Source organism: Brugia malayi (genome assembly GCF_000002995.4).
Source record: "Brugia malayi strain FR3 genome assembly, contig: Bm_v4_ChrX_scaffold_001, whole genome shotgun sequence".
Lineage (NCBI taxonomy): Eukaryota > Metazoa > Nematoda > Chromadorea > Rhabditida > Onchocercidae > Brugia > Brugia malayi.
Genome location: NW_025062479.1, coordinates 14,608,216 through 14,620,981, shown reverse-complemented (window position 1 = coordinate 14,620,981; position 12,766 = coordinate 14,608,216). Strand labels below are relative to the sequence as shown.

At 28.5% G+C, this 12,766-nt stretch overlaps 2 protein-coding genes across 2 annotated transcripts; both read left to right on the top strand.

The window, feature by feature from the left end:
• Positions 1-1,298: 1,298 nt before the first annotated feature.
• Positions 1,299-7,747, top strand: Bma-cogc-6 (Conserved oligomeric Golgi complex component 6, putative; the record flags this gene model as incomplete). Its single annotated transcript, XM_043074870.1, has 18 exons — positions 1,299-1,406; positions 1,854-1,988; positions 2,096-2,235; positions 2,660-2,757; positions 2,935-3,037; positions 3,149-3,219; positions 3,689-3,859; positions 4,270-4,321; positions 4,491-4,582; positions 4,867-4,931; positions 5,067-5,158; positions 5,483-5,597; positions 5,841-5,972; positions 6,240-6,410; positions 6,699-6,806; positions 7,134-7,267; positions 7,427-7,544; positions 7,718-7,747. The coding sequence occupies 18 exons, from the start codon at positions 1,299-1,301 to the stop codon at positions 7,745-7,747; spliced, it is 1,935 nt and encodes a 644-aa protein (XP_042930804.1).
• Positions 7,748-9,123: 1,376 nt separating this feature from the next.
• Positions 9,124-12,233, top strand: Bm4874 (Conserved oligomeric Golgi complex component 6, putative; the record flags this gene model as incomplete). The annotated part of the gene is made up of 7 exons (XM_043074869.1): positions 9,124-9,289; positions 9,813-9,937; positions 10,410-10,575; positions 10,876-10,997; positions 11,382-11,505; positions 11,680-11,817; positions 12,148-12,233. The coding sequence occupies 7 exons, from the start codon at positions 9,124-9,126 to the stop codon at positions 12,231-12,233; spliced, it is 927 nt and encodes a 308-aa protein (XP_042930803.1).
• Between the last annotated feature and the right edge of the window lie 533 nt (positions 12,234-12,766).

Genomic DNA, 12,766 nt, shown 5'->3' with positions numbered 1-12,766 from the left:
TTAATAAAGAGGTTTGCTGGGTGATTCATTTTGAATCGTTAAGAAAAATCATTTTTTGATGACGGGGCACACTGCCTTTGATGTTTATATATATATATATTTTTTCCGTGATATGTTTTACGTATCCATAGTCATATTACCGTACAACATATGCAATGAATGATGTAAAATTGTAAAATTAAAGGAAAAAATGTAAAATTTCGAGATCCTTGTGATTCTTGAAATGAAAAGAAAAAAGTCTCACATAAAGAATGATACTGTTTGCATTGAGAAAGGTTTAAAACTGATAGGAAGGGAAAGGGTTCTATGAAATGTTTCAGAATTATTTCAGCAAGAAAATATCACAGGTGATAAGAGTGCCTAAGGCTGTACGGTTTTCGAATGTTAATATAAATTTTTTATATGTTGTTTATACTTTCAATCCTAGCCTTATATTTCATGCTATAACTTCATTTTATCCATCATGCAAACGAAGTGGAAAAATTATTTTAAGATGATAACATTTGGCTAAATTATCGTATTATTAATATGTTAGACTAATCATTACGTGGATCAATACTGCTTTACCCTTCCCTTCCTCTCTTCCATCGGCAACAGTTTGTTACTCATTTATAGTTTTATAATTTACTCATTGGGAAGCGTCTATATTGATATCATATAGGAAGCTTTCTAGTAATGATAAGACCATGTTTTTTACAATCTAATATATTTGGAATTTTTTATCAAATGTCCAACAAGACTGATTCATCTATGAAATATATATTTGTCCTCTTTTATTACCACTAATGATAATAAGTAGTAAATAGTTTTGTCAAAAAACAGATGACGAGGCCACACCCCCAAATATTCACATCACCGACATACCTTATTCCAATTGATGCTTCATTTTAATGCGGGCATATTAAGATTGGTTTCGCTGTGAAGTGCCACCGTAATAGTGTGTATCGCAGGCAACAAGACAAGTATTTGCACTATTTGGTTTCCAGTTTATGACTTTTTTAATTCTTTCTTTTAAATACTATGCATTAGAAGATTTTATTGAACCAAACACGACAGTTTGACAGTAGTTGGTGAATTTCGAAATTGTCAAATGTTTCGTTGTAAATTGTTTAATAAATAAACGTAAATGTAATTAATAGAGATGTAAGATGTGTTGCATATAATTTTTAGAAAATAAATCGCTATTTTGACAGGAATCTATTAAGCTTGATGTAATTTAACATGAAGTTTAGATTTTCGATATGCTATGATTGATGATGTAAGTTACTCTTACCTAATAATTTTACCATTGAAGAAAGATGTTAACCCATGGAGTAAATATTAAACCAACAAGTAGTAGTGATTCTTCAAATCCAATCAGAAAAAAAGTGGAATCATTGGTTTCTCAGAAATTACACACTGATCAGGTATTAAAGCAGTTTCTATCCATGATAGTATATATTCTCGTTGTGAATTTATATATAGGAATACATTTATCATTGTTTTTTGATTACTTCAGTCAATTTTAATGCAGTTCGAGATGTGATACTCTTTTCTATTTACTTAGTTCGCTAATTGATGATAAAAAATACTAGTACTTTATATTAATGTTGTTCCTTGTGGATCCTGGTCTAAATTAGGAAACTAATAAGACAGAAGTGACAGGCTAGAAGATTTTTCTTTTTTAAAGCCTTGAAAGTTCTGGAATGCAACAATACATGGAGAAATAATCAGCGAATTATCTTAGATTTATTCAAGTCCATTTAGAAGAGGAAATTGAATGTTCCCAAGATTTATTGTATTGTCTAATTGTGCATTTAATTATTTTCATACTGGTTTATTTATTTTAGTTCGTAATTTTTTCTTTTTTTTAGGATTTTTTAAAAATGGTGGATTATGTTGCACCAATGGTGAATAAAATTGATATTCATGTAGAACGAAGATTGATGTACGAGTTAGAGGAACGAAAAATTAAAGCAAATCGCGAGTACTTGAAAGCTTTTGGATTGGTATTTGTTTGAAGTTTTACTTTTCTGTGTATTCCAAGGCTTTCTGTTAGCAATGACTGCCATGCTTTGGATGTTTTTTTTTTTTTAGTAGTAACAACAAAATGCAGGTAAATGATCGAGTGCAAGATTTTGTGGCCAAAGTCATGCAGTTGAACAGTATATGTCAGGATATGACGAATAAAATACAGTCTAATAAAGCAAAAACGCAAGATTTATTATCTAGAACTGCTGCACTGCAGAATGAAAAGTAATTTCTTCAATAAATTTAATAACTCTAATTCAATAATATTTCATATATCCAAAGAGTAGAGAAGATGTTAACCAGTAGGTGATCACAGATTTAGGCCACGAATGAGTTTAATTTTGATCGTGATCAACCATCAATTTAGTCATTATACTGTATAATGTTATATAATTAAGATTCGATGACTTAATGTATCAGACGAAAGACATTTTTTTTTTTTATTTTCTGTTTTCTGTTTTTTCTTTATTTTCTGAGAGCTTAATATAATATTTTGTTGCTAATATCCTTCTTTGTAGTGCAAAAGTTATTTGTCATTTGACGATGCAAGGCAACAATATTTTAAATGGCAGTAACATAGTCTTATCATAAGTCTTGTAATGTGTTATTTATAAGCTAATATTTGCAATAATAATTTAGGTTTTTGCAGGCGAACACTTGAGAGAAAACAGATAGCAATTGATAATTTCTTGAGTCGTTATTCATTAAAACCTGAAGAAGAAACCGCTTTGAAAGGTTCCGATGCTGGTCAGTTTTTCTTACATTTTATATAATAAGTATTATAATGTTGAGATATCTCGATAATTATAGCGATTCTTTTAAGTCGTCTTGCTTCTATTCCTTTCATTATATGAAACATTTAGGAATTTATTAAAATTTTAGCTCAAATCTTCATATTTGAAAACAAAGCTTTTCCCTTTACAGATGGCACTGTTAATGCAAAATTTTTTGCGGCATTACAACGTGTAAAGCAAATCCACCATGACAGTAAACAACTTCTTCGATCTTCTGGAGAACATCTTGCTGCGTAGTTTCTTTAAATGATTTTATATTTACTCTTTCAGCATTTTCTGAGGATAAAAGATAATCACTATGGAAAGGTCGAATATATTAATCGATAAAAATTAGTAGTTTTTAGCTTAGAAATAATGGAAGAAATGGCAAATAAATTGGAAGAAGCGTATGAAGTGCTTTACCGTTCAATTCAGCGTATACTTTCGTCTTCATTTTAATTTTAATTAAAATCTAACCTTGATACTTCATCAAAATGTACTGTTTTTGGTAATGTAATTTGAATGAATTTTTTGTAGGATTACAAAAAAGCCTCGGGAATTAAAGTAGAAAGTATTTAAGATAAATGATATATACTTCACAAAAATCTCAGGTTATTTCAAAAAAATAAATAAATGCATTGATTTGTTACAAACATGAAAATACATTTTTATTCTTTGAAATGAACATTTTTATTTTTTTGGTGATATATAGTTATCTTCCAGTAGTTTAAGTTGCTGAATGGTTCTACTCAAATTTCATTTAAAATCGATGAAGTATCAAGGTTAAATTTTCATAAAATTTGATTTACAATGAATAATTTTTATTAAAAGTTTAGGACGGATTTATTTTGCTGTCTTGGTTGTTAAATGATGTACCTTATCATCTTCAGCTTATGAGTATTTAGGAGAATGTCGATTGCTTAATGTGGAATTCTTGGAATTAAAAGGAGTTTTGGTACAGTCGATTGCATCGCTTCAAGACCGTGAAGTGCTTTTCAAATATGCCTTAGATGAGTACACTACGGCTCGAAGAAATTATGTAGTACGAGCATATATCGATGCACTAACACGAGGAGGTTCGTTACGTTTTTTCTCTCTCTAAGTTAAGGCACAATATAATCCTTATCGTATCTATGATAGCAGTAGACTGCTTGTCAGCAAACATTTTTTACCGTTTATTTCTAAATTAAAGAACAGGCTGCATGATTGAATCTTACAGATCATTGGAACAAAGCTTGTTTCAGAAAAACCTATTCCATACAAATTTTCAATTTTTGTTTAGATATTTACATTTTCTGAGCGATATGATAATTCAGTTTAGATAAAGATAATTTTTTCTTAAATTTCTAGAAATCACTTTCTTGTCGAATATAATTAACTGATAGTATGAAGTTGCTAGGTCATTCATTAGATTTGAATTTTACTCAGCATATATTTTATTCAACTGTAACTTCCAGCGTTAAAAATTCATTATTTTCTCCTGCAGGTGCTGGTGGTACACCTAAGCCAATTGAAATGTTGTCCCATGACCCACTGAGGTAGGTTGTTTAATGCTTATATTCTCTTGATTGCCTAAGGCAATTTTTTTACAAATTTTATTTCTTTTTTTTTCACTAAGAAACTTTTTTATTTTCTGGTTAGCCAATTAGTTATTTAATATTTCGTCATACTTCGGTAAACTAAAATTTTTGATTTTTGGTAATTCAGATATATTAGTGATATGCTTGCATGGATTCATCAGGCAATGGCTACCGAAAGAGAACTTTTGCAAGCATTGCTAAAATTGTGTAATTCAGATGGTATTTGTTTTTTTCTTACAAAGATTTGATTTAGAATTTCTCTGTACGAACAAAAAAATAAAATAAAAATAACGATATTTTACAAAAAGATATGAAAAATTTGACATCCAAGAAATGTGAACTATGCAGTTATTTTCCTTTCCAGTGATATTAGGTAAGAACAACAATGCATTCTTTAGTTCTGTAACTGTATTTTATTGTTTTATTAAGCGCAAAAAACATATGTATTGAACTGTTTGTGTGAAATCTAAGAATCTATTATTTAAAAGTTTAAAAACTTTCAGTTTTAAAAGAGAACAGCATTAGTATACAGAGCCAAATTTCCGAAGCACTGTGTCGTCCGTTTAAAGTACGTAAAATGATTTTTTTTGATCACATGTTTTGCTTTTCGTCTAAATATAGGAATTTTTTTATTGGTTACCCTGAACTTATTACTCTTTATTTTAAGTAAAAAAAAAAAAAAAATTCAAGTGTTTATAACCAGGTTCGTGTCGAACAAGCTCTAACAACTGAAACGAATTGTATTGTGCTTTATCGATTGTCATGCCTTTTCACTTTTTATTTGGAAACAATGTCGTAAATATTTTTTGAATTTTCTTAAATTTATTATTACATTTGTTGTAGTCCGTTTCATCTTGAATACGTTTACTTTCTTTTTTCTTTTTCTAGGTGTTTTGAATCAAAGATTTTGTGGCTAAATTATTGCAGCATAATCGAAGTTCAGTGAAATATATAAAAAATTAAAAAAAAAAAAACAGGATGCGACGGAATGAAAGAGAAAAGAGAGTCGTTTTTATGACCAATTTTTCTTTCGATTTAGACAACTCGTTTGAATTTTGAGTCACCTCTTCCTCAATTGAAATCAAAACCCAACTGAAATCTGAATTTTTTTTTTTTCAGATCCTCCTTGAACTCGGATTCGATGTTAATTCAGACATTTACAGAGCTCAAAGAATTGACATTAAACTTGTTTTTCAGTGGATTACATTCCTTAGTTCAGAAACTTGTTGGAAAGGTTGGATTAATATATTTATAATATTTCACTGTAAGAAAGCTAAGAAAAGTGGAATTTTGAATAAGTAGATCGATTCAATTTTGATTAGTTTTAGAGACGAATAGCTACTTGTTAATACTCGGAAACTTTTGGAATACTGAATGTCTTTGTTCTTTTGATATTTCGATAAGAATAAGCAACTTTATATATATATATATATATATATATATATATATATATATATATATATAAATTTTTGTTAAGATTGGTACGCCTGATTACGATTTGCTTCCAGTATCTGCTGTTCATCAGGTACTCATATTGCTTAAAGATGTTTTGGAATCACATGATGGTGGTGTTGCTGCTGTGGCTGATAAAAAAGAAAATTTTGAAAGGGTAAGTAACTTCATTTGACTAAGAGCTACCTTAGTGCGACGCTGTTACTATATTTTATAATAGATTAGACAGGAACTTTTTTTGTTACAACTTACTAGCATAGCATGAGTTTTTTTTTTTGGAAATCGAAAACGAGTTAAGATATAACATTTTAATTTGTTTTCATGGGAAAATATGGTTCTAATGTTGATATGAACAGATGTTGACATTTCATTAGTAAGTTTTTGAATCTGGCATGTTATTTATTTTTTTTTTTTTTTTTTTCAGATCTTTACAGCGGTTCTTGATCCGCTAAATCAAGCGGTTCAATTATCAGCAACACAACTTCATTCACCTATTGATGTTGCAGTTTTTACCCTTAATTGTCTTTCCGCTATAAATTCTGCTATCATGCTTTATCAATTCACGGATTCACGCCTTGAAATGATTAAAGCTCAGGTGCGATTATATTTTTGTTGATTTCTTGGAACATATGATCTGACAGGTTTCTACCCGGTAAAAAGGAAAACTGTTATGATGGAGACTAGCAGACAGGGAAGAAAGGGAGGGATGAAACTTGGTCTTTTTACCTTTTGAATTTGTTGTTAGTCATATAATTTTATAATAGATTCTTGCCCAGTTTATTCTGAATTTTAACATAATGGCTTCTTTCGGAGCACTATTAGCTGAAGATGCTGAAATAAATTTCTTCAATATTCCTTTCAAAGTTTTCGTTCATTTTTTGAGATTGACGCAAACATTGATGTTCTTGTTAGTGAACAAGCTACCTTCATTATAACACAAACAGGATTAATTAAACTATACCGCAAAGCCTCAGCTCATCAGCCAAGCCAAGTACCATTGCATTTATTTTAAATTTTTTTTCCCAATATCATTCTAGTTTTTTCTTTGCTGCAGTTTAAAATGAAGTTGCTACAGTTATTGCTCTGTCTGTCTTAACATACTAGTCTAAACCAACCCAATAAATCAATTTTTGCTAATATTGCTATCAGACTCTAAATAAATAATATGATATGATTTTCATCGTTAGTTAGTCTTTAATTAGTTTTCAAACCTTTGATTGCAAATGCTTTCGAAATAATTGTATTTTAAAGATTTCTCATTAACTAATATTTGAAACATTGTATTTGTAAATTATTTGCTTTTCCATAATACTTTCAGGGAGCGCTTTCTGAAATCGCTGGGATGGAGCCGTCTCAAATATCGAGTACATTGCTTTCATTTGACACTTTTCTGACAAATCCTAATAAATATAAGTCAGATCAATGTGTGAAAATATCATCAGCTAGACTAAGGTATGTTTAAATGTTCATCGTGTGGTCTAATCATTTTACTCTACCATCCGTTCATTCATGTAGTGTTCAAAAAAAAAAGCTTAATGATCTGCCATTCTACCACTAATCTTGTAGCTTAGACATGTTATGTCTAAGATATTTAAATTAATTAAAATTCAGGGATACGGTACGAGAGCGGACAATCGAAACTGTGGTAGCAGCTTATAGAATAATTTACAATAAAGTAATTGATCCAAGCAACAAATACTCTCAACTACCGATTAAAACCGTCGAACAGGTACGAAATTTGCGGTTGTATGCTATAAAATAGAAGCGGTAGTTCAGGCACTTCAGTTGGTTTAATTGCTTAGAACGTTTGATTTAGCTCAAACTTTTAATACCTAGTAGTGTGGAGTGCAGTTCCATTCTTGCATTTGTACCAAACCATTTTAAATCATATTTCCATTTTAGGTCCAGGAATTACTGAAGGTATGGATGTAAAGTATGGAACTTTCCAGAACTTAGTTTCCATATTTGGTGAAAGTCGTAAATTTCTTGATCCTTTTGTTTGATATCGTTTGAAAATAACGTATTTGTATGCCTTTTGTAGCTTATAACTCAACTTTCGCGTTTGCTGTGATATTCTTGTTAAAAATTTTTAGATCTCACAATATTCAATTGATAGGATTCAAAAACTGTCTTCATTTTTCAGTATCATTTTGACATTCAATTCTGAAATAGAAAAACTGACTATTATGATACTGTTTAATTGCCAATTATTCAGGATATAAGAATTTTCTCAATGAGTTTCCGTAGTTCATAATTTTTTATTAAACTGCTAGTATGATGCGGTGTGATATGATAGATGGCTGTAATATGGTAATGTGATAAAATTGTGATTTATATTTGTTTATATTTGAACATGTGCTTACGTGTTCATTTGTGAGTTATCAAATAAAAAAAAAATGTTACTAAGGTAAAATATTCTTATGCCTATTTTTGGTACAGATTTATTTATCAAAAATTTTCATTTTCCTACGTTATTGTCGCAGGTAAAGCAAAAGAATTCTTTTTGTAATTAAATACGGTGATACATTTGACGTATTTTCTTAAAAATAAAAATAAAGGAATTGCTAAAAGATTGTGATTGTTCTGAATCATCCAGTTTGTATTTTTTATCAGAATCATTTAAAAAATTCATTTGAGAGTGTTTTTTTTTTTTTTTAATTACAGTTCAAAGGAAACTTTTTTTTGAATCCTTCAATTTTTAAAATTTGCAACGATAATTTTTATGTGTGACTATGAGATATTCTCGAAAAAGAACATTCGTAATCAGAAGTAAATTTAAAAAAAAAAAAATGATTACAGGAGAGTTGGTAATGCTAATGTGAATTAAACAGCGCTGATATAGAGTGATAAGTGCTGACGTGGAATAGTAACGCTGACGTAAACTAATAGTTTAGACACGTCAGCGTTCAATGTTGTTAGAAAAGAGAGCGATGAATAATGAAGATCGATGTATATTTGTTTTAGCAAAATTTTGGATTATTGAAATATTTGCATTTTTATTTTTTGTTAGAGGTTTTTTTTAACAAGTAAGAACGTACTGGTTGTTGTTAAATTCAAGTTGAAATGTCAGTCTTGGCAAAATTTAGGATTATTTTTGTGTTTGTATATTATATATTATATCAAATGCTGCAAAGTTTCAGTTGAAAAAATCATCTGATCGTCTTTATCGGTGTATCCGCTCATTCTTTTTTATCATTCAATTTCAGTTACCTTTGCTAATTTTTAACTGTTTTGGAATGCATCAAGGAATGTGTATGTGTGTGTGTGTGTTAATTTAATTTGTTTAGCAATTTTGCAGTAAATTGGAAATGTTTTTTCATCAGAATCGTCGACGACAGAATAATTATGGTATATATTTATTGGCATATCAGCTGTTTAATTCACGTTATATTCCACCAATTACTTTAGCTGTTATAATATTTCAAATGGCGATTTTTCTTGGTTATTTCCCTTTTCTTGCACAACATAGGGCAGGTATGTTAGTTCAGTTTATTGTTGAAGAAATTCTGTTAATTTTTAATACTGTTTGTCTTTCAAGTACATATTTAGCAATGATCTTATTTCGTGTTTTTTACTTTTAGATTTAAGTTATTTGTATTTTTTATTTTCTTTTACATCATTATATTTTTTTCTTCATTTCAATTTAATACCAAAACTTAATACTTAAAAGTAATTGTATATATAAGAATGAAAATGAATAATAGTATAAATAGGATGTTTCAGTAATGAGTAAATCTTATTTGCTAAAGAAATTTTATTTAAAAAGAGACATGAATGTCATTTAGAAATCAATATTTTAAAACAGTAAATGGGATGTTTCGATAATGAACAAGCTTTGCTGAAAAATTTGGTTCTAAAAAAAGAAAAAAAACATGAATGTCATTTAGTAATTGATATTTTAGAACAGTGTTATTATCTTTAGATGTCCTAATTGATTTCTTGCATTTTAAAAAAAGCTCATAATTTAATTAGTCTTTAAAGAAGTAATAATTTTTAGAAGCTATGTGTCTTCTGCCGTCGCGTATATTATATCGATGTGAATGGTTACGAATGCTTGCATCCACAATTATGCATGTTGATGACATGCATCTTTATTTCAATATGATCTCATTATTGTGGAAGGTATTTTCTTTTTTTTTCATTTTTTTTTTACTCAGGAAGGTATTTTTTTTTACATTCTATATATTAATAAAATATTAATTATAGTTAGCAAATAAACGCAAACGTTAATTTAGAATAGAAGATTTTATTGGTTTTCTTTAATAATTTAAGTGAATTACATGCTAATTTTAATATGTTGAAAATAGTTATATCTGAATTTCATTACGTATTATTTATGCATTCATGAGAAATTTGCATTATTAGTTATTCTTTGTTTATCTATTCATTCTTCTTGGTCATTAAATTTAAATGATAATACTTAACGAAATGTACATTAAACAAAAATCACTTTTATTAATAAACTATTTTATTTAAATATCTTTTTTCCTTCTTATATTTATTTTTAGAAATTTCATTAATGTATATTCGTCACAAGCTTTAGTAGATAGCTTTCGAGATACTCTAATAATTGCAAATTCTATGTTTATTTTAGGGTCGACGTTTAGAGCCTTGGCTGGGTTCGAATCGTTTTCTATTGCTCTTGGCAGTATTTGCCGTTGCAACAAGCAGTACTATGGTTGGATTAAGCTATTTAGCTGATGAAGTATTCTCTTTTAATGGTGGTGGCTATATGAATCAATGTGCTATTGGTTTTTCCGGTTAGCTAATTGATTCCTTTTTTTTTTTTTTTTTTTTTTTTTTTTCGGTTAACTGATTGATTCCTCTCTTTCGATTAGTTGATTGATTCCTCTTTTCCGATTAACTAATTGATTCTGTTCAGACTTTAAAATTGTTTTAGATAATATTCAGGTGGTGTGAACAATGTTTTTTCGTACAGTTTTGGCTCACCAACTCATCCATCATATATGTTCACTGTTCTACTGCTTGAATTTAAAAAAAAAAAAAAAAAAAAAAAACATTTTGTAAAGAAATAAATCGTTTCAAAATTTATTTTACAGGTGTACTTTTTGCTTTGAAAGTACTCCATACAACATATTTTCCTTATTCGGATCATAATTTATTTGGATGGCTTCCTATACCATCACAGCTTGCTTGCTGGGCAGAACTGTTCTTTCTACAAGTTGGTTAAATGTTAATTCACATAATTTTAAATATATTTTTTACATTTTTCACAACACTTTAGTTATTTTCAATATTTCTATGCTTTTCTATGCTTTTTCTATGTTTTTTTTTTTAAATTTTTTTCTCGTATGATATTATATAAATCGGTTTTATATTGTAGAGATTGGTTTTTTTAGATCTCAAAAAATTCTTTTATCAAATACACGTTTAATGTTATACACTGCAGTGAGGATATTATTAATTGATGCAATACATTAAATAATCGCTGAGAACTTGCAGAACTGATATTTTACAAATCGATTTCAAAATTATTTCAACCATTAAATCGGGCATATTTTGTACTTTTTTTAATATTATGCTACTCTAATTTCATTTTTTAAAGATGCTGACTCCCAATGTATCATTTATTGGTCATCTTTCGGGCATCATTGTTGGTTTAGCCTATACGATGGGCCCATTGAAAACAGTTGTTGACATTCTAGAAAGCATCATTTCTCTTTTACTTGGTCAGTCCTTTTTTTCCTTACAATTCTGACTCCATTTGTTGTAATAAATTTAACTTTCTTACTGTCAGTGTTCATATTGGTCCAATTTCATTTTTATTTATTTTTTTTAAAGCGATGTAGAATTTAAGTTTGGTTCTTCTCTCTCTCAAATAGCATAATATTGAATAATTCCAGGTAGTATACCGAAATCATTTTCACAGACAAGGAATAGAACAAGATCAAATAATAGAAATTGGTTCACTAATTTGAGCTTTGGAGGTAGAAACAGCGCTGCATATGAAAGACCTTCATATGGATGGGAAAATGAACAAAGTTATTGTTGTTTTAATAAAATGTGACATTCAATATATTCTAATAGATTAGTATTTAATTCCGTTTCTTGAAAGTAGTGAATCAAAGTAACAAATCCAATACTAATCTGATGTATATTGAGAGATTGAATTTTTATTTCACTTTTGATGGTGATTATACGAGTAGTTTACCATTTTATGCGAGAAGATAGGTTGAATGAAATTATTATCTTAACTAATTAGCAGACTTTAAAAAAGTTTCCTGGGGTTTAGATTTGGAACTTTATAAGTGTAATGTGAATGTTCTTTGGTATTTATTAAATCAATTCTACCAGTATGTTTAAAATTTTAGGAAATTTTAACGAGTATACAGGTGGTATGTCTGAAGAGGAGCAGCTATGGCGAGCAACACAGAGAAGTTTGTATGAAGACAGTTGATATTTGTCGTTCTTCTAAACCTTTTTTAGTATCGATATTCACTTATTATATTTTAGAGCTTCTTGCAGAGCTTTTATTAATTACATCTGTAAATGAAATTACCAAGTAAAGCAGAAATGATTTTCTATTTATTAAATGTAAAATTTAGATTTATTTAATTAATGCTTTTTGGGAAACTGAGGCACTGATATTTCCAAAAATAATTTTTCTTTTTTTTTTTCTTGACGAAATAAATATTGTGCTTATTTTAATTTAGCTCTTTTTATAAAAGAAATTATTGTGTATACATAATATTAGCTGTATTGAAAAATAAATGCACAAAATAATTACTTTCAATTTTCATAATTACATAACTTAAAATATTGTATTTCAGCAAATGTAATTATGTCTCTCTGTTTATGATTCATTAATTTTCTTTAATCAAAAATCCTAAAAGCTATAATTCCTTATCATAGTATTATTATTTTGGAGAAGTTATGAAGTTTATTAAGAAAGAAAAACAATGTTTATAACTCTTTTTTTCTTTCTGTTTA